Raw genomic sequence first — 24295 nt, 5'->3', positions numbered from 1 at the left:
AGACCTTTGTCTGTGAGATCTTGGAAAGCTGTTGCCAGTTAAAATAGACATTATTGGGCTCTGTTGTCCCAATAGTCTGTCTCAGTAGAAGGCAACTTCCTATATTCACAATAGCCATATTGTGCTCACCATATTACACTTCAGAAAGAGGGAATTAACAAAATTTAAAAATGACTAATTCCCATTTTCATTCTCTGAACTGTGTGGTCTCTGCTGCCTCCATACTTTCCCATGCTGGTTGTGATCCAGGTAAAGGCTTCCGGACACATCATTCTTCTAATAGCATACTTAATATATCACAAAAGTGATGCCCAGGCAATAACCTTCATCTGTATTTTGGGGCAAGCCAGAGGCCTTTAAAGTTGCTGTTGAGGATGAGAAAATTCTAACCAAATTTGCTATCCATGTAGTTTTGATGGCTTTTTACTCTCATTCACATAATGTTATGATCTAACGGTGGATGGGCCTACAACAATTTCCCTGTCATTTTTAATCCACAATGAGCTTTGAAATGTGGAAACTAAATGGGATATTAAAACCCGTTGTCTAAAAACAATTTCCCATTATATGCAGTGACCTGTCCTGACTTCCTTTATCGGCTCGCCCTCTTTCATCTAATAGGTGCATTAATCCATCTCCTTGCCTTGCAAAGACAGCATGATCAATGGCACATCACTGCATGTCAGCTGTACAACATGACAGTAGCCACAAATGTGTGAGGCTAGATGAAACCCCAGGGATTCTTATGGTCACAGCCCCTGCGGAAAGGTACTTTCAGAGCAAATTGCTTAATACCTATGTTAGAAGAGCTTTACTGGATCAGATCATGAGCCCATCTAGCTCAGTATCCTGTTTCTGGCAGTATCTAGCCAAATGTCTATGAGAAGGCCACAAGCAGAGCATGAAGGCCGCAGCCCTCATATCCTTATCACCTGCTATATTGTCTTTGAGCATAGAAATTCAGCTGTTATAACTCGTAGATGTTTATAGAGTTGCCCCCCCATGAGTTTGCATAATCCCTTTAAAATGCTGTCTGAGGTAGTGACCTTTTTGGTATAACCAGAATTAGAATAATAAAATTTTAGAACTGGAAAGGACCATGAGAGCCATCTAGTCCAACACCCTGCAATGCAGGAATCCTTTTTCACAACATGGGGCTCCACCCCAGGACCCTGGGATTTAGAATCTCATGGTATATTTTATATAAATTTTGACAAAAATACAATCCAATATTTTCCAACAAATATGTACATTTTTACACTCCCCCACTTATAATTTTAATTTGTAATATGGCATTTCCTTCAGTACTTCAATTACAAATTACTCCCTTGTTTTCCTTTAGCATTAATTTTAACTGTTTGGTTTAAGTTAATCCTGCTAATGAATTTATATGTGTACAATAACATTTCAAATAATCCACAATTTTTTCCAAGTCTTTGATATAGCCCCCCCCCCCCCTTGCTTCCTTATTGCTCCCATAAATTTTGCTGTTTCAACATAACCCATTAGTTTAGTCTGTCACTCCTCATTGGTTGGTACTGAGTCTTCTTTCCAAAGAATCCCATGCTCTACCAATGTAGCCTTCTGATGACAGCACAGCACATCTAGACTGAAACTTTCAAGTTTGTTAAAAACCAATATCTACAACTTGACCAGAAGACTAGAAGTCTGAAGAAGGTCTCTAAGTATCCAATATGTAAAATTATGGAGTAACCTCAGTTTTGTGAGAGCAGTGCTCATCATTGGATTCAAAAATCATTGGATGCATTTTTGAAGGCTACTCAGGGTTTTTTGATGCCTCAGTTGTCCTCAGATGCCCAGGGAGGCCAGGGGTTTATGTTTACCAACTTTAAGATCTTGCCTTTCCACTGTAATAGTGATAGAACGGTAGTTTGAATGGTGTGGAGGTACCCTTTGCTAGATTTCCCTTATGGATATTATGTGAGTGGGATTTTGTTCATGTTCATTGTTTGTGTTCTATTTGGGGCCAGGAAATAATTTTATTCCCAAACTGAATTGGTGGTGATAACTGAGGGTAGAGGAGAGTGGTTTACCTACCTGGGCTGTCTGTGATGCTTAGTTTATAGTACGCATTCAGTGGTAATGTTAATCCTGTACTGTACCATTTTAAGTGTTGCTTTGTTTCACATATGCCCCATGTAGTGTGGGGGACGGACTTGGAAATGCTAGTTTTGTACATTTTAGAAATTGGCTTTGCAGAAATGTATGAACTGCCCCAGACCTGCCTTGCATATGCAAGTCATTTCAAGCAGTTTGATGAAAACAAACAAACCTTCAGCAAAGCATCTGCTGTCTTTAGTTGTGATACAATGTGGCATGCCGGATTGCATAGCATGAATTGTGAGGTTGATTTTGGGTGGATAACCATGTCCCTTTGGGTGTGCTTTGGGTCTATGTGGCCTTTGTGCCATGTACAATTCTGTGATTCTACGGAATGGCTGTTAGGAATCAACCTCTTGTGTTCAGTGAACTCTGCTAAGTTTGGTTAATGGTATTGCTTTTCTAGGGGGTGGATAATTAAGTAAAAGAAACAATGGCTTTGATTGCTCAGTGGTTAGTAATTAGCGCAAAGCTAACAGCCAATATATCTTGGGCTGCCTTGGTATGAATTGTAGGCTACTTAAGAGCAGCCCTCATACAAGGACAACGTAAACATGGCAGCCAATAACCTGATGGCGAATTAAGAAGCACAAATGTTAGAATATTGAAGGTGAGGCAGGGTGGTGGCTTGTCTGTTCCTAGGAATTCGTTGCATTGCTGCATTTCCCAAGCAAGCTGATAAGGAATATTTGTGTTAGAGATCTGCAGTTCTGTTTGTTGCTGATTTACAACATGGAAAGTAATCATTACTAATAGGAGAATGCTGTGGAAAGAGCAGAATGTATTAGTGGGTACACCTTAATGGTATGGAGCTTTTCCTGATTATTTCCTAAGGAATTTTTTTGTAATAGAAGAGGTGTGTGGGTGTGTGAGGGGGGGGGGGTTGATGATATTGAAGTGAATAGGAAGCAAAGATTAAGCATTGGAATCTCTTGTGTCTTTGTATCACTGAAAAGGTAGGCCTGTGGCTTGCCATGAGCAGAGTAACAAGAAAAGTGGCATTAGCCATTTTATAGTAATAGTGATTTATAAAGCAGTTTTTGGAATGTTACAAGGAGAGTCACATACATTATAAACTGAGTAATTCTTACAACAATCTTGTAAAGTAGGTCGGTGTTGCTGGTAAAATATTATGTTGCTTGGTAAAATATTAATAAAAGGGTGTTGGATTTCTCTTTTGAACCTTCCTTAGGTTTTAGACAGCAGCTTGTTGAATGAATGCCTATATAATTATAATTAATTGACACAAGCTTTAATAGATAGCGGATCAGATCATGAAGCTAATAGTTTCTCCTACCACTAGTTTCTGCTATTGGTATGTAACTTTTGTATCCAGATTCACTTGGACTATCTTACCTCAATGCCAGTCTTAACCCACTTGACATGTCACCAGAATGTGCTTTGTGCACTGACACAGCCTCTCGTCCTGTGCATTTGTATTGTTTTAGATTCTGCATGGCAGCTGGTTAACCAAAACTGATCATGTGGCCATGAGCAGATATTCTACAATCCCACATCCTGGCTTTGATCTAATGAGGGACTGCTTGCTTCAGGAGCAGCAGCTGGCACCTGGAAATGATGTCATGGCCTGCTGGGTGGCCACCAGCCAATCCAGAAGCAGCTAAATAGGCTGAAAGGTGGGAGGCAAGGAGAAGGAATAAAGTGGTTGGTAAACACCCCTAAAAGGGAAATATGAGTTGGCTGTGAGTGGACGGCTGGGCTCTCCTGCATAGTGAGGAAAGAGCAGAGGCAGTATATCTGGATGATGCTATATAAGGGCTGCAGAACAGGAAGGAAGGAATAGCAACAGCTTGTGTAATTGGACCATGCCAGTAAGTGTACTGTTCTGCATGATACTTACGTGGTCATTTACTCGGGGATGGGGAGCAGTGATGTCAGGCGACCAGAACACAGGCCAGCAAGGCAAGGTGGTGCTGTGGGTTAAACCACAGAGCCTAGGCATAGGCGCCGACTCCATGGGGCCTGAGGGGGCCCGAGCCCCCTCAAAAATTCGATTGGGGGGGCAGAGCCCCCCCAATAATTTAAGAAAATTATTAGTGCGCGAACCTTCGTGCAAAGTCTGGTGGGCCAGCGCTGCGGCCGCGGCGACATCAAAAGGACTGGAGAGTCCCGAGGAGATTGCACGGCGGGGGAGAGAGGGAGGGAGAGAGAGGCAGGAGGTGCACTCGCTCGCCGCGCGCACGCACACGCAAATACAAACACACCGAGGGAGAGGGAAAAGTGTTTTGCAGGAGGAGCTGCTGCCGCCGCCGCCGCTGCTGCCAAGACGCGCCAGAGGAGCCGCCGGGTGGGAGGGGGAATCCGAACGGAACAACAACAAGAGAGAGAGAGAGAGAGAGAGAGAGAGAGAAGCAGCAGCGTCTCTGAATGGGCTGGATATTCCTCCTCAGGCGGCGCTGGCTCTGTGGCTCCCGGGGCCTGGGCGGCAGCAAGCGAAGCAAAGGAGCCGCCGACCGAACAGCAGCAGCAGCCTCCTGCCTGCCTGCCTGCCTTCTATACCAAGGTCCAGGCTCTTACCCGGTCTACCTGGAAGAAGGCAGGCAGGCAGGCAGGCATGGGACGTCCACGCACCCTGGCCTGCTGCCTTCCTGCCTGCCTGCAGCCGCCTGGCGCTTCTATACGAAGGTACAGGTTCCTACCCGGTCTACCTGGAGGGAGGCGGGCAGGCACGGGGGTCCTGCTCAAGCAAGGAACCGACGCCTACCCGGCCAACCCGCTGCCTTGAGGTCTCGTGTTCAACCCGCTGCCTTGAGGTCCCGGGGTCTCGTGTTCTCTCAGAGGCTCGCGCTGCTTCTCGCGTTCTCCCTCCCCCAGGACCCCGGTATGGGCCCCCCCCCAATATTTTTTATAAGTCGGCGCCCCTGAGCCTAGGACTTGTCGATCAGAAGGTCAGCAGTTCAAATCCCCGCAACGGGGTGAGTTCTCGTTGCTTGGTCCCTTCTCCTGCCAACCTAGCAGTTTGAAAGCACGTTAAAGTGCAAGTAGATAAATAGGTACCGCTCCAGCGGGAAGGTAAACAGCGTTTCCATGCGCTGCTCTGGTTCACCAGAAGCGGCTTAGTCATGCTGGCCACATGACCCAGAAGCTATACACCGGCTCCCTCGGCCAATAAAGTGAGATGAGCGCCGCAACCCCAGAGTCGGCCACGACTGGACCTAATGGTCAGGGGTCCCTTTACCTCTACCATTATAAAATTTGAAGTCACAGTTTCACTTGCACAGTTTCACAAATGGTGAGAGGCGGAGATTTCACATTTGAACCTTTCAGTAAGGTTTCGGCGCTCTCACTGCTGAGGCCTGGTTATGATTCCAGGTCAGGGAACACTTCTTTGAGCTGCACAGGTAGCTCAGTTGGTTAGAGCGAGATGCAAATAACGCCAAGGTCATTAGTTTGATTTCCATATGGGCCAACTGCATATTCCTGCATTGCAGGGGGTTGGACTAGATGACCCTCAGTGTCCCTTCCAACTCTGATTCAATGATTTTTTTTTTTGCAGCTTTTTTGTGTATAATATTTTCTACGTGCTTATGTGCATGTGATTGATAGGTGTGAGGCTCTTACTGCTTGTTTGCGTCAGCTTTACTATAGAGCCTGGCCACGTTAGATGGAGTTGGCTTGTGTGGGAAAATACGCTGCGGGGAGAATAGAGGGGCCCCTGAGAATAGAAAAGCAGGCTGTTTCAGTCTGGACAATTCAACTAGGTTGTCTGGATAAGCATCCTTGAGTAATGTTTTAAATTCAATCTCAAAATAGATTAAACCATAGTGAAGAAGAGAGTATGTATGTGCTGAAAGTGTGCTATTAAAAACCCAAGCAGGAAAAAACAAAAATGAGTACTACTTTTATTAGAATGATTTACATGTATTGTGTATTCAGAGTTTACTGAATTCTTCCTTAGGATATTAAGCAAAGGAGGAAATTTTGTAAGTGGGAGTATTTTAAGGCACATGGTGGTAGGCCTATTCTAAGCGGGTGATGGAGGCAGTTCCTTGCAGACGAAAACTGTACCTTGTGAAAAAGTACTTGTGATTACACAAAAGCATGCTGGGACAGAGGAGTGATGGAGGCTCTCCCTTTGTAAATAAAGAAATAGTACTTTCAGAATCTTTGGCACTAATAGGAACTCACATGGCCCTCCCCTCAGAAGAACGAAAGGATAACAACTCTTCTTGGTTACTATTCCAAGGGGCCAAATTTTTGACCTATTGGACAGTTCCAGGGTTGCAGCTGTAGAATGTATGTGGTAAATTGCATGTTTACAGGTATTTAATCTGTAGTATCAATGCCCTTCTTATAATTTGTTGGGGGGGGAATATGTTGGGCAATTTCAGTTTAATGTTTTATGTGTAAACAGAAAAATGTGTGCATGGGTGTAAATGAGGTACTGTCAAATATTTGCATTTTTCTCAGCTGTTACAATCTCATCTTACAAAACCTGACACAAATCACTTCCTGCACTAATTTGCTTATTTTCTTCTGCTTAGAGCAGAGAAATGGTTTCCCTTCATTTTCTGTTGACGCTTCAAATCAATGTGCCATTTATCTATTTATATACTGCTTTTCAGGTGGCCCTCAGTTTATATATATATAAAAACCCCTATTGAAACAATGAGTATCAATGACAATTATAGAATTTTTAAAAAGGCAAGCAAGGGAAAGAGACCCTTTTTGAAAGCCTGTTTCTGCTCCTTCCCTCTCCTCAAGAAAAAATGGTTCCTCAGATGCCCCTGTGGTGGCAGTTGTGAGAAGAGGGGAGTGAGGAACCACACAGGGAGTTACATGGTGGGCAAATCCCAAGTTCTTGCTTCTTCTCTTCTCTCCTTAGGGCAGGGTGGTTCTCCAGAATCCCTTGTGTTGTCAGTTGTTGATTTTAATGGGTCTATCCTGAGTAAAACTTAGTTGAATACTGCCCCATGTTAGCAAGCGTGAGACAATCTTCTACCTGAGCTCATTGAGAGACACTGCTTATAGTCTCCCACCCTCTTCCCCATCTGCTGTGTCATTGAAAAACATGGTTAAGGGAAAGATAAGGTTGCCAGGCAAAAACAACAAAAGAGGGAATGGTTAGACTTACTCAGACTATACCTACGTGTGTGTGGACTTGGACATTTCTGTGGTGGCCCCAACAATTATGGAGCACCCCTATCAAAGAAGGTTGTTCCTCTTAAAACATGCAGTTTATTTTCATGCTTTGGGGAAATGTTTTTTAAAAATTGTATTACACATGTACATTACGTTGTAAGCTGTCTGGCTTTGTCACAAGAAAGGTGGAATATAAACTCAGGGGAGTTAGAAATCAGCCATGTTCACTTCTCCTGCTCCCAAATTGCAATATTACAAATTCTAATACCTGGCAGCCCCAATGAAAGCTTGAAAAACAGCCATTGTGACAGTTCTTGGGTAAGCCTCACATGGAGGTGGCCGTCCATACAACTGAGCTGTGAGCCTGCAGGCAGTACCCACATAAGTTGCTGGGGTTTATTTTTATTTTTTACACCTCACTTCCACCTTTAATTTTATGTCAGTCTCTCTGGCTGTTACAAGATACTGGGTTCCGATGCCCTGTCTGCTCTCCGTTATCAATAACAAATGGACCTATATTTTTTCCTTTCTTTTTTGCATGTTGAGAGGTTAGAGGTAAACTTGAAAAACCCATCCATCTAAGCAGGGCAATTTCTTGAAATGAGGATCTTTTGCTTTTAGTACATATGAAAGCCATCCATTTTAATTCGGCAGGGCAGAGGTGAGAATCACTGGCATAAGACAGGAGTCAAAGCTTTATTGCACCAGCAAATGACCAGCATGCAAGGACTGAAAGCCACGTTACACTTGGTTGGAGATGCAGCATTGCTCTGTCCCTGTGAAAAACCTGTGTGTGTGTGTGTGTGTGTGTGTGTGTGTGTGTGTAATATTTTCATTCCTTCTTCCTAGCATAGGTCACATCACAGGCCTGCCTGCTCCGCACAGCCAACCTCGCCACCTTTTTGCTTTTGTAATCAGACTGCAGATGTGCTTGATGATTGAACAATTTCTGCGCACCGCCGCTCCTGCTCCCAGCGGAGTCCAGCAGGCTCGCTTATGCAAGCTGTCATCTCTTCTTTTTTTCAAAGCTTATGGGGTTGTGCCACCGTTGTGGCGGAGGCTGGGGGGGGGGGAGTTCGTATCTAATAGACATGTATGGGGGAGGAAAAGAATTAGAAAGCACAGGGCTGCAGAAAGGCTTTTCACAGCCCAGCATGACCGCCCTCACTCACAGCTCAAGCCACCATAAATTAAATAAATCCATTCCCACCCCTCGCTGAGACTGCGTGCGGGCAGACACACACACACACACACAACCCGCTCGCTTGCTCTCAGAGACCAAAGATGATAGAAAGTCTTCTGGGGATTATTGCCCATTTGTAGAGCGACAATGGAAAGCCGCATCGCACAAATATCTATTCTCCGGCTCCTGGCCTGACAAGTCCTTCCTTTGCCTTGCGTCTGGTCCCTTTTTAATAGCCCCAAGCCAGCCCCACGGTAGCTATTTAGTTGCTTGTGGTAAATAAAGCTTTATTAAAACCGACTTCCTCTCCCCCTCAAGTGTTTAATGATTAAAATGACCTTTCACCTGACATTTTCATGCTGCTTATTTTGTTTCTGAAGTACCATTTCTACTAAGGGAATAAACCAGTTGTTGTGGGTGGATGTTTAAATCTCTGGCAGCCCCACAACTTTTGAAGTGAAATGGTATTCCAAGTGCATCCTGGGCGGGGGGGGGGGGATCTTAACTTAAAAGAAGTGTTTTTTGATGTATTAGCTATTCATGTCATCCAATCACCTTCTTGACACACTCAGACATGCACAGTGCACGCATAGGTGTGGTGATGTTCAGTTTTGGAACAACTTGTGTGTGTGTGCCTGTTATATGTTTTACTTATGATCTTCCCATATACCCTGAGATCATAGCACATGCTTTCTGTAAAGCAAGACAATTGAAACAAAGCGGTAATACATACTGGTAAATTTAAAGGTAAAAATGAAGCCCAGTTTATTTTTAACCAGTTCATGTTTGTCCAGATTTAAAGAGATTTGTTTTGTCTTTAATTTGATGCTTAGGTAAACCTCTCATAGGCATTAAGAGTTTCTGAACTAGGGAGCAGACATTGTGTGGAAGTACTCCCAGAGTTTACGGAAGGAAGATGACACCTCTTATCCTTACTCATTCCTCAGACCAGGTGGGGTACAAAATGGCTTTACAAAACTCACTTGGCTCCAGGTGGTTTACCTGAATGCAGAGAGAGTTACAGCCTAGCAGTTCTTAAGGGTTGCGGTAACTTTTGTCTGAGCCATGGGTCAGCAAACTTTTTTAGCAGGTGGCCGGTCCACTGTCCCTCAGACCTTGGGGGGGGGGGGGAGACAGACTATATTTTGAAAAAAATAATAATGAATTCCTATGCCCCACAAATAACCCAGAGATGCATTTTAAATAAAAGGACACATTCTAGTCATGTAAAAATACGCTGACTCCCGGACCGTCCGTGGACTGGATTTAGAAGGCGATTGGGCCAGACCTGGCCCCCGGGCCTTAGTTTGCCCACACATGCTTGATCCTTTCCCATGACTTTTTATATCCTAAACCACACACTACAAGAACTTAGCCTCCCATCCCTAACATTCAGGAGTTTTCCCCATTTTCTCACCTGAGTCCAAGCAGGGTAGTCATGTCCTCCAGCTCATTTTCTCTGAACTGCAGCTGTGGAAATCTGCCTCCATTACTTGGCTTTTCTCTGATAACTCACCTAGGAACCTCTTCTTAGTAGGCACTTGGTACAGTTGAAGCCCCTCCTGGTATTGGTTGGCCTGTGAAAGCCCAAAACACACTACCCTTTTGATCGAAGTACCTCCTGGTATTGGTTGGCCTGTGAAAGCCCAAAACACACTACCCTTTTGATCGAAGTACCTAAGAGGTACAGGCAGGTGTCCAATTATGACGAATATTTTTATTGTGTACAAGTGGCTAAACATATTTTAGACATTTTTTACCTAACAGCTTTTAAAAACCTTTTCCGTTAAGAAAAATCAAGTCAAACTGTAAATTTAACATGCAAAGCATGAATAATTTTTAATGCCTTCTGTGTTTTGTGCTTGCGTGGAAATAAGTTGCTCCCCTAGATCCACATTTTACTCAACTGCATACTCTTTGTCTTCTGTTGTTATTGCTTGTGCCTATGGAAAGCAGTTTTAATATTGCAGCAGATTTAACCCCTAGTTTCTAGGGCAGACAGGTATATTGATAGTGTTTGAACACAATATTAAAAGATACTGTGATATCAATCATGGCTAAAATCAGTGACATTAAATAGTCGTAACCTGTCATCTTTCCCTGTCTTTTGCAGATTTTAATATTTGCTGTTACCCCTGAATTATTCCACCTCCCTCCTTGTTGCTATTTGTGCTGCATTGGCCCAGCAAATGTATATTAAACTGAACAAGTTGTCGGGATCTGTGTGGTATTTAGTCTTGACATTAGAACAGCATTTGATCAAACGGCACTTCCCGCCACATCTCCAAAGGCAGGCTTTTTTGAGCATAGCTGTCATGGAGTATGACTGCTACTCCTTAGCTCTCTATTTGCTAGCGCCAGAGGTGTGAAAGATGGCAGCGAATGGGGAGATAGTTAATCAATAACCACAAGGTCAGACAGACAGTGTCAGTTTTAGTGCTCCCTGTTAGGAAGCAGAGGCAGAGGATTTGTAGGGACTTGTAAAGGCTTAAAAGAAACACAAGGCAGTGCTATGTGAAAGGAGAATGGAAACTCGCTCGTCTTCAGTAGAGAAGGGAGACCTCTGCCGGCTTACTTGGGAAAGAAACTCTTTCCTGCCCAGGGGACATGGTAAGCAAAGGCATAAACCCCTAAAGCCCTCTAAATGTCAACAAGCTTTTATATATAAATTAATATGTCTCTCTTGACAAATGATACATACCTGTATTATACTATTGGTATATACCTGTATTATATTTACACACACACACACACATATTTGTATGTAATATGTGTGGGGTTGTTGTTGTTGTTTTTGTGTGTGTGTGTCTTTCACTATGAAACCAAAATAATGCATGCATTTTCTTTCTAAATAAAGCTTTTGGAAGCCGATCAAAACAAATCATCTGTGATGTGTGTATCAGTGGGGATGATTCATGGTTGCTCAGAGTAGAATTTTTATAAGCCCCTGATAGGTATTCATTTATACAATATTAAATTAACTTGGGAGCAAAATGGAATGCACATAGGAAGAAACATATGACTTCCTTTCAAAATTTACTTTCTTAATTAAGATTTTCATACTTGATATTTGTGCATTAAGCTCATGAGGAAGCGTTTAATTTTTGACCTTAGGTGCACAAGTTGTTGGCAAGGTTGAAGTTTCAACAAAAAGCACAAGTTTCAAAACTGAAACGTAACATTTATTTGCTATTGAAAGCAAGCGGCTCCAAGAAAGTACACTGTGTATTGTCATGAGCTCTATATTGTGCTGAGGAAGAGAAATGTTTAAAGAGGAATTCAACATAGCACTAGGGAGATCACCAGTGCCAGAATTTCTGCCTTTCTGCCTTTTCCTCCCCTCGCATGCTGTTCCAGGAGTTATCCTGACCCCTTGAGCCAAATTGGAGGACACGGTGGGGGGCAGCCCTGTTGTATTAGCAGATGTTGTTGTGCAGGCTTCCACTGGTGGGGCTTGTTATTTAACGCCACCCCCTTAATTTTTTAATTAAAGACCTATTTGCCCAAACCCACTACTTAAATTCACAGTTTTTCAAATCTTCACATTTAAAAAGCAAAGACAGATTTAATATAGTGAAAATCCTGCTGTATCTTACGTACACATAAGATGCAAGTCTTGCAGGCCTTGGAGGAATGGCACTTCAAATGTATTAGTTGTTCTTAACCCCCTCATATACATTGTCTGTAGTAAACTCCACCCCCTAACTTGAACCAGCTCTTATCTGATTATATAACTGATCAATTAGTTAAGGTAGTCCCCTCCCATCCTGTTTGTAGCCTAGCTCAGTGCTTAATCAAAGCTACTCAATAGATAGCAATCATCTGCCTTTGCGAATACCTCTCAGCATATAGAGAAATAGAGCAAATTATTCATTTTTGTCTGATGGATGAAACTTCACCATCTGTCTGTAGGCATAGATTTTTGTGCTGTTTATTGTTTCCTTTTACTCACTGCCAGGTAGCAAGAAGAGGGAGCAGATATTGCAAAGCTACGCACACTGGGGGGTGGGGTGGGTGGGGAGAACAGCTCTCAGTTCTTTACCTTGTGATCCTTCCTGGGGCTACTTCAGATATAATGCTTGCCACTGATTTGTACCCTTTTCTCACATACACCCACTGAGTCTGATCATAATATTGCTTTGCATTTGTACAGATATTAACAATATTTAAGATATAGCTCCTAATCCATCTTTAATCAGGTAGAACCTTTCCATTCTCCTCTCCTTTTTGCACATCTGCTTTTAAAAAATGAGTTTTCATTGTAGCCCTTACCAGCAAAGAACTAAGCTACATGTTAACATTTATCATCTAGAGGATGTTGTTGGGTGTAATGTACATGGTATGGTACTTTGGTAGGGAATACACTGTAATAACTCTTCAGACTGCCATGGCATTTAGAACAAATTCTAGACCTGCATACAAAGGTGTCTGACTCAGCTTTTCAGAGCTCGCATTTCTCAGGGACGACTTTCCACCTCAACCTGCCTACTTAACAGCATCTTTGCAGCAGCCACAGAACCACTGAAGAGTATTCTGTTGCAGAGTATTCTGGAAAGAAAGATGCAGACTTTGGAAAGTTGCTTAATTTCCCCCTTAACTCCTTCCTATCAGTCATTCACACATTAAGAAAATGGGATGGGTGGGTCTTATTCCTACACACTTCAAATGCAGACATTTGGAAAGAATTGCACTGGGATGAGACATGCCCCCATTACCATTTCAGAAAGAGATAATCCTCCATCAGAAGTTTGAGAAAAATTTCCCTGGAGCCTTGTCCAAATAAGAGTCTAAGTCTTCCCCTCTCCTAGTGCTAGAAGAGCAGCTTGTTTATGCTTGTGCTAGGACAATTTACATAATTCACTTTTTAAATGCCTTAAAGTCAGGAGTGGGGAACCTGCGGCCCTCCCAGATGTTGCTAGACTCCAACTCCCATCAGCCCCAGCCAGCCTGGCAAGGAATTATGGGAGTTGGAGTCCAGCAGCTTCTGGAGAGCTGCAGGCTCCCCAGCTCTGCTTTATTTTGCATTCATTATTATATTGTTTATTTAAATTGTTACCTGTCCCAAGTCCTTGGGGTTGGGTGGAAGAAAACCAACTTTAGTAATACATTGGTACCTCGGGTTACAGATGCTTCAGGTTATATGTGCTTCAGGTTACAGACTCTGCTAACCTAGAAATAGTACCTCGGGTTAAGAACTTTGCTTCAGGATAAGAACAGAAATCGCGCGGTGGCGGCGCAGCGGCAGCAGGAGGCCTCATTAGCTAAAGTGGTACCTCAGGTTAAGAACAGTTTCAGGTTAAGAATGGACCTCCAGAACGAATTAAGTTCTTAACCTGAGGTACCACTGTAATGATTTGTTATACCCAGACATTTCATTGAGGTTTAGCTATTTATTTACACTGCTGTTGCAGTGGCTGCTCTTACTAACCATGGAATTGGGTTTCAAGTGTTGCCCTCTCCAAATTGCTTCCCACTATACCAGCAAGATCAAACCACTCTGTAATTTTTGTTCCCAGTCTTTCTATTTGCCTATTACTACTAAGTGCAAGCCATTTTCCTCACGTATGCTAGATCTCCCTGCTGCTTTGTGGGCCCCCTAATCTGCCAGCAGGAGTTGCTTGATAATATTGGCTGACAGCATGGAAGGGGGGTATATCTCACTGCTGGAGAAAACAAGGCTTTCGCCAAGTGATTTCTATGTTTTGACCAGAGCTTTTAAATAATTTTAAGCTAATCACTGAATAATGTAGCAAGATGGTTAAACCAAATGGTCACAGAAAGAAGAGTTGGGTGGAAGTGGAGAGAGACAGAGACATTTCTCACAAAATCAGGGTTGAAGCCATTTTGCTCCCTAATGCCCCATTGCCTGATCAAGACCTCCTCTTTGACTCTCACTCCTGCAGTAGACTAGGAGGGGAAGAAAAGCCTTTTAAGGTGGGAAGATCTGTATAGATAATGTTAGTTGGGCTGAGATCTGACAGTGGCAGAATAGACCAGGGGTCAGCAACCTTTTTCAGCCATGGGGCCAGTCCACCGCCCCTCAGACCATGTGGCGGGCCGGACTATATTTTTTTTTGGGGGGGGGTGAACAAATTCCTATGCCCCACAAATAACCTAGAGATGCATTTTAAATAAAAGGGCACATTCTACTCGTGTAAAAACACACTGATTCCCGGACCGTCTGTGGGCTGGATTTAGAAGGCGATTGGGCCAGATCTGGCCCCCGGGCCTTAGTTTGCCTACCCCTGGAATAGACTCAATGAGATTTGATTCCAACTGCATTTTGGATGGAGGGATTGGTTGGAAGTATGGGAGAATCACTGCTACAGTGTTTGGCAGAGCTTGAGGGACCTTTGATGCTTCTCCCCTTTCAGTTACACAATATCTCCTATCCCCTATGAACAAATTGTAGTATTTAAAATAGATCATTGATGAAATGGTGTCGTGTCTGGGATAATTTATCGTGTAAGTAAATACTTCTGCTTTGCACTCAAATATTAAATTTTTGAGGTGCTTTGAGGGTTCTGCAAATGAACAGGAGCACGTGTAGGCCATAGACTAATAGAATTGAGTTGGAAGGGATCCTGAGGGTTATCCAGTTCACCCCCTTCAAAGCAGGAATCTCAACTAAAGCATGAAAGATGGCCATCCAGCCTCTGCTTAAAAACCTCCAGTGACGGAGAGTCCACAACCTCCTGAAGAAGTCTGCTTCACTGTCGAAAAGTTCTTACTGTCAAAGTTCTTCCTAGTATTTAGTGGGAATCTCCTTTCTTGTAACTTTAAGCCACTGATTCGTGTCCTACCCTCAGCAGTAGGAGAAAACAAGCTTGCTCCATCTTTCATGTGATATTCTTTAAGCCAAGTTGTGCTTTATATACGCTACAATGAATGTCTGAAATTTGGGGAACCTTGCATTTTGTGGAGGGTGGGGAAGGGTCATGGCTAAGTGGTGGAGCATCTGTTTTGCATACAGAAAACCTCTCAAGTTCAAGCTGAGAGAAACCCCTGGGAGCTGCTGCCAGTCAGTGTAGTGGCAATACTGATGGGCCAATGGCAGATTCCTCTGTGTGTCTGGGGGGGGGGGTAGTTTTCACACAGCGTCAACATAAATTTACAACTGAAGTTTGTTGTGATGTTAGTATCCATCCCAGGTGCCTGCAGAAAGCATTTTGTGGTGACATTTATGTCAGACACCCTAATTCCCTCTCCCCTCCCCGCTGCTGAACCAAGAGCTGGATTTGAAGCAGGAAGAAGAGGAGGAGGGAAAGAGGAGGAGTCTTTGGGATAGAGTTGATGGCACTGACATGATGGGAACATTGGTGGAAGGGATCTAGTATAGAATGTCTCTAGGTTTGTAGCTAGCCACCCCTGAATTATGTGACTTTGGCATGTCATTGTTACATATTGGAATGAAAAGGCATTGCTTTCAAGAGGGCATCCATCCTCCCTTTAAATAGAAAAAACTACCACAAAGGGTAAACATCTGCTATGTAGTATCCAGCATCTCGTTCGTTTTAGTGTTGGCAGGACTGCATTTTACTTTTTGTCGTCTTAATGATCTTTCTTGTTCTTTTTATATCTTGCAGCTTGAGGGATTTTAATGGCTTTCAGGTAGAATCCAAGTGGAGACAATCAAAATGAATTCTATGGACAGGCACATACAGCAGACCAACGATCGGCTGCAGTGCATAAAACAGGTAAGCCAAAGACATGTCATTAGACAAACCTGACGGTTGAAAGCACCCATAGCATTGCATGCCAGCCTATGCTCTTCATGGCGTTTGTGTTGTAACAGACCTTATTTAACTACTGCACTGCTTCTTGATCTTGAAACTCCATTAAAGCTGAACGCAACCTCATCCTTTGTGAACATTTTCTAATCATTTAAGTTATTTCTCAAATGGGGGATTGGGCTTGTTAATATATATTGTCCTGCCATTTGCTGACACAGACAGTGGGCCTCTTTATATTTTACTACAGGCTTTTTTATATATAAATAGCATTCATTTCACATTCTGCTATTCCTCCAAGGGCCTTGGGGCATGGTGGGTGTCTCCACCACTCACAACAGCTCTGTAAACTAAGAAATGGTGACTGGTGTGAGGTCACTTTAAGTGAGCTGAGTGGTGATTTGAACTCTGGCTTCAGTGGTGTCAGATGCTGTATCTGTCTACCACACCACACCAGTGCATATGTGTTACTGCAACTAGTCATGGTGCCCCAACAAATGTGCACCACATGTTCCTGAGTGTGATCAAAAGGGGTTAAGAGCAGCTGTGAAAGGATACCTTCAGACTGGGGAATGGGAATCAAAATGGTAAATATGGTTCAATTTAAATGTGTTTAAAGTGAGGCGCACTGGAGCAAAATTTTCTAATATCGTATATGCACTGGTGAGGTGTAAATTGGTGGCATAACTAACCAGGAAAGAGATCTTAAGATTGGAGGTGGATAGCTCACTGAAAATACTGAGCTCCATGTGGATTGTTAGGAAAGGGAATGGAAATAAAATGGAAAACTAACTTATCAGAATGCCTTTATCCATGTTGCAGCCACATTTGAAATATCTTACAGTTTTGGCTTACCTATTTCAAAAAGACAATATAGATCTGGAAAAGGGGGGGATTAAATGACCAAATCGTTAGGATGCACTCCCTGAGGGAAAATGTTTAGAGGGAGTTTAATTTAGAAAGAAGGTGCCTGGAGGCATGATAGAGGTTCATAAAACTATGCTTGGTGTAGAAAAATGGATCACAGAGAGGTTTTTCTCCCTGTGTCCTAATCCTAGGATTTGGGGTCATTCTGTGAAATTGAGCCTTGTGTTCTCATGTTCCTCTTTTTTGTCTTGAAAGTTTGGATTCACTGTCCTGTATGTGCAAATCTACGTCATTGTCCTCTGTGTGCAAGTCTACTTCTCCCCTTTACTTAAACATGTTGAAAAGTATTTTCCTAAAAAGATGTGTGAAATTTTGCCATGAAATATGCCTAGTACCTAGGGTAGAAGCTAAGAAGAGGCAAATTTTGCTTTTGCTTCCAGTTGCTACACATTTTGTAGACTTGTTGGCAGCAGTTACTGCTCCAAGGAGGCAGACAGCCCTCCCTGGCCCCCTCACCCCCACCCTGCAAGAACGGTATAAATGATGTTCTGTGTTCTGCTTGAAGTGAGTCAGGTTACAGCAGAGGGTCAAGGCAGGTTTCTTTCTTTTTAGCTCAGACTATGTTCTGGCACACAGACAGCACATTTGCTATAATGTTTTTAGACTCCCTTTAGAACTGTGTAACTTCTCTCCCTTTCAGTTCAAGAGGGAAAGAACCCCAATTACTCAGACAGAATATAAGGGTAGCTTCAGAACAGAAAGCACAACAATTAGAAATATGACATTATTTGCCCTTATAAAAATCTTATAGAAAACCTGAGGCAGTTACCTTGCATTGTCTGCCTGTAGGGACACATGGGACTTCCCTATGAAAACAAGATTGTCCTGTACTCAATTTGTGGCATTTTTGCTCTTGCTCTATGTACTAGGCACCTTGCTACCTGAGAGAAAGTACTACTTGAGTTTCTTTTTTATGCCAAGCTTTCTAGGGTGTTTTGAGGCTGCTGCTCCCCAAATTTCTAGACATTGTAGGGTGTTTTGAGGTTCCAAAAATGGTGTCTAAGCCAAAAAACCTCTGGCTTAAATTTCACGTCAGCCATACTAGGCAACCGTAAGTTCTGACGGCCTCCACCCCTTCAAGAATAGTAATTCTGGTGATAATAAAAGTTTACAGGAAGGTATAAGGATTACTGAGTGCAGCATGTTCAGCACTTAGGAAATGTGTGGGGTGGGTGTGTGGGTGTGGGTGTGTGACGTTGACATTTGAAATCGGATGATATGTTGTTATTAAAATTATACACACACTTTATAACAACAACATATTACCCTATTTCAAATGTCAGTGTGATGCATGATTAGAGTCGGCTGCCTCCCTGCTGAATATTGAAACTGCATGACATGGTCATGCAGCTTCAGCTGAAAGAAATAACTAGAAGTTCTTTGCTACCAGGAGCCTTTTTCTGAGAGAGCCTAGACTCTTGTTTCATGTTATATTAGGAGGTGTTAGGCAACATCTCAGCAATCCATACTGTGTCACTCAGTTGATCCAACTTAGTGAATGTGTTCACACGTAACCTTAAACCGTAGTTTAGTGTTACATGTGCAAGCAGAAAGGAGCCCAGGCAAAGTGCTGGTCTCATGTGCTCCTACCCCACCTCCTTCCACAAATTCAGGAGAAGGAATAAACTATGATTCACTTTTGCTTTCAGTGAATCATGGCTTGTTGTTACAAGAAAATTAGGAATTGTGATTTAACATAAATTCTGCTTAAGTACAAAACAAGCTACATAAAAACCAGGGGTTATAATCGTGGGCCTGTTGTACTACAGAGAGGGAGTTATGCACTCGCTGTTGGGAGCACATTTGGAGGTGGCACAACAATACAGTTCTATGACTAATGTTGGAAACAGCCAGGAGGCTGCACTCTGAAAGTTTGGTTCACACAGATCTCGGAGGTTGCTCTGCCTGAAGGATTGATACATCAGGTTCGATGGGCAAGGCCTCAGGGGAAAGAAGATATATTTCTGGAGAGTTGGTTTCCATTTCTCACATATGGGCAGTAAGGAGAGGCTCAGAGGTCTTTTTGGAGGCATATATTAAACCAACTAGAAAGAAAGGAGCTTGATTTCTGACTTAAGATCTTTGTAACTGACAATGCAAAAAGACAAAACAAAGCAGAATTTGTTTTAAACCAGGATCCCTGGTTTGCATGTCACAACAAACCAAGCATCTTTGAAAATGAAACTGATCTTTGTTCATATGGGAAAGGGTGAGTGGGAGCACTCAAATGTAAAGATTTGTTTAGTTTCCCTCACATTATGAAACTCAGCTAGTTCTAGCAAGTAGTTTGACCTTTCACTCTTTTTTTAAATTTAACAAGCGTATATCAAGTCTTGAATTGAACAATATACAACCTGTGCAGTTTCACACTCCCATTCCATCCTGTACTTGGCTGCAGTCTACAGGATTGTCTTAGAATATCACAAATAACAGTATTCATCTAGAAAAAAAATAGAGAGTCAGTCCATTCAAACAGACACATTTATGTCCTGTTGATTTCAGTGGGAAATTTAGATCAAGGAGATTTTAAAATGTGCTTCACTTTGACCAGACCATATGCATAATTTATCTCCTTTGTTGCAAAGTTACATTTTAAAATGTGTTTGGAAAAATGTGAAATATTTAGAAACAATGAAAGCAACAAGGATCTAGATTTCATTATGTCCTGCTTTCGTGAATTTGTGATATGTATATCAATATTTTTCCATGACTGTTGAACATTTCCATTTCCGCCCCTGCCCCCCACATCCGAGTGTAAAAATGTTTGAGTTAGACTGTTGTTACATGTTCACTATGTAAAACTAGGAGTAATATAAAACATGCAAATTGTACATAATTAAATTAAGGGCTTTTGCTGCAGCTCTCTGGCATATGTGTTGCCACAGATGCTGCCTATGTTATGGAGCATGGCACTTATCCCTGCCATTAATGACAGACTGTTTCACGTGTATTGTTTCAGTCTGAAGTGTACAGTCAACTTTAGACACAGTCAAATCTGATTCCGTTTCACTGGTGCTTTTAGGCATGGAGTGGTGTCACTAATCTCAGTGTCAATATCCACCCACGCTTTAAACCAAAGGCATCAATGCTGAAGCAGTCAGATGTCTTGTACGTTGTTTCGGTCTCCTCTAAAATATCCTAGCGTCTGTCTAGCTTTGTGCGACCTCTTTAACAAATTCTTTGTCTCCTTTCCCCGTCTGGCTGACTGTTGGAATGTGCTTCTCCAACAGTAAGAGTATGTTCAGGGGGAAGCTGCACTGATAACAGCCAGCCATTCTTGGCTTCTCAGGCAAATCACAGGCATCCGACTGACATTCCAACCATGGTTGAATCTCCCATCCTGGTAGGCTGCCCTCTTTGGCTCCGGCAGTTGATGAGCAATGTGAAGATAATGACTTCAAGTCAGGAAGAAAACTTCTTTAGTATTCACATTTGCTAGGTAGAGTTGGGGGGTCTTCTGAACAATATGTGGAGTCTCAGCCGATGCACCCACCCATATATGAGCTGTTTATTTAAGGTAATATTTCTGCCTTCTGGATTAAGCGTATAGATTACTTTTTAAAAAATCATATATCAGGTAATAAAAAAATCATCTTGCTCAGAGGCAAGAGAGAAGACAGACCAGGGAGTTAGAACAAACAATGACTGAGGATTTAGCTGCCCTTGGAAATGACAGTTTAGTGCCATAGTTTGTGTTTTGTCTTGTTACTGGCTAATTTGAATCTGCTTCTAAGCTCAGTACTATGAGGTTTAGCATCTGTACGCTACGACTTCTGAGCCAGGCTGATGGCCACTGGCTCACCCTATGTCCTGAACCCCTGGCCTACCTGGCAGCAAGTCAGCATGCCACGTCCAAAGTTCAGTCCACACAAGTGAAGTCCAAAGGTCAGGAAATGAGGTTCAGGGTCAATCCAAGTAGTTAAGGCCAAAGTCAGGATACAGTCCAAACTGGAGCACAGTTCCATAGCGATCCAAAAGCATCCAAGTCAAAAGCCCTCAACATGGGCAGTTGAGTAGACACAGAACCACAGCTCTGCTGCCTTTTTATACTTTGCACACTGATTGCAGCACCTGGGCTTGATGAGGCATGTGATCCTCACCTGTTCTAAGCCTATTCCAACTAAGGAATCACACACCTGCTCCCAGAGCTAGTGAGCCTTACTTGGCCAGCTAGTGAGCTTGTCTGTGGGCCCTTGCCTGCCTCAGCTCCTGGAGTATCCCTCCTGCTGCTCCCTGTGCCTCAGAGCCCACCGTGTTTGTGGAGACAGGAGCCCCTCTGGCTCTGGTGATGAGTCCTGCTGCTCTGGTTCCTGGGCACCCCGTGAGTACTTCCCGCACCAACCTCTCCTTCCCTGTTCTCAGCTTGCCCCGGTTTGTCCCAGTCCTGGCTATACCTCTTGCCAAGCTCCTCTTCTGCCTCCCAGACCTGGAAGCCTGAAAATTTATTTATTAAGAAGCTTCTTTTTTAACTCTAGGCCTTTGCAATTCATAATCATCTAAGCCAGGCAAGGCCAAACTTGGCCCTCCAGCTGTCTTGGGACTGCAACTCCCATCATTCCTAACTTAACAGGACCAGTGGTCAGGGATGATGGGAATTGTAGTCCCAAACAGTTGGAGGGCCAAGTTTTGCTATGCCTGATCTAAGCCAAACTCAGGTCTCCATTGCGTATGGCAGCTCATATCTCTCTGCCCTCCGTACCCGCTTTTCCTTTTTCCTGCCTGTCTTGAATTGCAAAAATGTGACCGGGCACAGGGTTGCCAAGCACTTGGATGCCCAGAATACATTGCTGAGTCTAAAGTCATGCAAACTTGTCCTGAACAGTCCTCAAAATAATTATGTAATCTGCTTTGATGCCCTCTGACACGTTCAAAGTTTGCTAATTTAAAGTGAGCAACTTCACCCAAGGGAGACAAGAAAGAAGCCTTTTAGTGATTAAGAATGGTTCATAAGCCTGTTTGTTGGTGTATCTCATTTATTCTATCTCTGCAACTTTTAAGTTGTTAAGTTACTTCCTTTTCTTTTTAGTTATCGGAATGTGCAAAAAGCATTTTTAGCATTGCATTCTAGAGAAAAAAAGAATCTATTATTAAAAGTCAGAAGAGTTTTTACTAACTGTGGTATGGAAGTCAAGCTGTTTCTATCAGGCCCTTTTCAAGTTGGTGGGTGGAACACCCATGTTGTTTTTGAACAATGCATGGTGGTCTTTATAGGAAAAACTTAGTCTGTGTGACATAATAGAGCATTTCCTCTTGAGCAGGTTAGAGCTTAGCTGCCAGAAACCTTGCCTCATGCTTGCTGCTCTGGGATATTGGTTTCTAACTGACAGAGAAGCTGATATGGTCTGGCCCCCTCCCCCCACTGAAATACAAGCGCTATTTCGCAGGGGCAGGCAGGGGGTTGGGTACTTCCTGTTTGGATAAACTACTTACAGAAAAAACCGTAAAGGAGAGGTTCTGCTGCTAGTCAACAATATTTTCCCCTCCTCTCTGACTTGATTGCTCTGAGATGGTTGATTACATTGCTGGCTGCGGCCTTTTGCTCCTTTTCCTAGAAATTTGAGTTTGGTTTTCCCTCCAAACGGACCATCTCTGTTTTTATTTGCAAGCTGTCAGTAAGAAAAGGTATGGCTCCCAAGAAGAGAGATGGTAGGGCTTTTCAGCATCATGAACCATATGGAACTTTGAAAGTTCCTTCGAGTCCAAAGTTGTTCCCCCAACTGCGAGAGCAGGTGGAAAATGCACCCAGGACCAGGCCTCTGTTGGCAACTGGCTATCTATCCATGGGCTCCCTAGCGCAAGCAGACAACGAGGAACAGGAGAGTCTGCACGCAATCTACGTTTTGGAAGAGAGCCTTGGGCAGGTAGGCTTTGCTGAGTGGTTTTTTTTCTTAAAAAAATCTAGACTGAAGAGGAGAGGAGGATGTGGAGCTACGTTAGAAAGAGTCTGTATTCAGTAATTATCCAGGTTTCCTATGAGGAAGAAAGGAATTGGTAGGTAGCTTCACCGGTGATGTGGAGATATTGTTAGAGATTTTAAAGATTTAACTGGGTGTGTTACTTCAGGTTTGGAGAAGAGGTAGAGTAAAGTGGCAAAGACACCAGTGGTACTGGTTGGAGAGAAGATTCACTACAAGAACTGTCCTTTTCCAGCTGGTCTTTGGTGTTTAATTTCATCTGTTCCTTTATTTGATTTTGTATGTGCATTGGCACTGGCAATAAAACATTTTGGTTGTTTTATGGCTCTGCCTTTTAACTTAGCATTTGTCAGGAAAGCATTCAAAGACACACATGATAGGAAGCTGGATGAGAATTTTGCTGTCTCAGTCAAGAACAGAACAATCACATGAAACTTCAGACTCTACCCAGCCCAGTGCCATCTAGTGACTAAGCCAAATAATGACACTATCCACACTTCATCTTGTCTTGGTTGCTGTTACATTTTTTGATGTTTTATCTCCGGTTAAGTTGTATTGCATGCATAATGCAGCAAGGTGGTGTACAGTTAAGTCAATAGAACTAAATAAATTTCAGATGCCTCCTGTTGTACTCTGCGTTTGCTGGAATGCTATTTATTCTTAACAAGAACAAAATATATTCATTTGAGAAATAGTCACAGGCAGTTTGAAGTGCTTTCTGCGGGAGGGGTAAAAATGCCTCTTGTGTTCTAAGTGGTTTGTTGTTGTTGTTTAGTCATTTAGTCGTATCCGACTCTTCGTGACCCCATGGACCAGAGCACGCCAGGCACCTCTGTCCTCCACTACCTCCCGCAGTTTGATCAAATTCATGTTGGTAACCTCGAAAACACTATCCAACCATCTCGTCCTCTGTCGCCCCCTTCTCCTTGTGCCCTCCATCTTTCCCAGCATCAGTGTCTTCTCCGGGGAGTCTTCTCTTCTCATGAGGTGGCCAAAGTACTGGAGCCTCAGCTTCACGATCTGTCCTTCCAGTGAGCACTCAGGGCTGATTTCCTTAAGAATGGATGCGTTTGATCTTCTTGCAGTCCATGGGACTCTCAAGAGTCTTCTCCAGCACCATAATTCAAAAGCATCAATTCTTCGGCGATCAGCCTTCTTTATGGTCCAGCTCTCACTTCCATACATCACTACTGGGAAAACCATGGCTTTAACTATACGGACCTTTGTTGGCAAGGTGACGTCTCTACTTCTCAAGATGCTGTCTAGGTTCTAAGTGGTACCCTTTATCTAACAAGCACAGAGGGTTGACCCCAGAG

General features: G+C 43.1%; 1 protein-coding gene across 14 annotated transcripts in view; it reads left to right on the top strand.

The window, feature by feature from the left end:
* The window catches only part of ZMIZ1 (zinc finger MIZ-type containing 1), a 366767-nt gene that overhangs the window by 202417 nt on the left and 140055 nt on the right, over positions 1-24295 (top strand). For 8 of the 14 annotated variants that reach the window (XM_028729170.2, XM_028729169.2, XM_028729172.2 and 5 more), the window contains one exon: positions 15994-16104. In XM_028729170.2, coding sequence (XP_028585003.2) covers positions 16045-16104 — 60 coding nt within the window. In that variant the 5' untranslated portion in view covers positions 15994-16044. Of the gene's footprint in view, positions 1-621; positions 769-15993; positions 16105-22673; positions 22926-24295 lie in introns of those variants that run through there. The other 6 variants (XM_028729166.2, XM_028729165.2, XM_028729163.2 and 3 more) reach the window with 2 other exon arrangements.

Source organism: Podarcis muralis, chromosome 6 (assembly GCF_964188315.1).
Source record: "Podarcis muralis chromosome 6, rPodMur119.hap1.1, whole genome shotgun sequence".
Taxonomy (NCBI): Eukaryota; Metazoa; Chordata; class Lepidosauria; order Squamata; family Lacertidae; genus Podarcis; species Podarcis muralis.
Note: the sequence above shows the minus strand (reverse complement) of the source record. Positions and strands in the feature narration are given on the sequence as shown.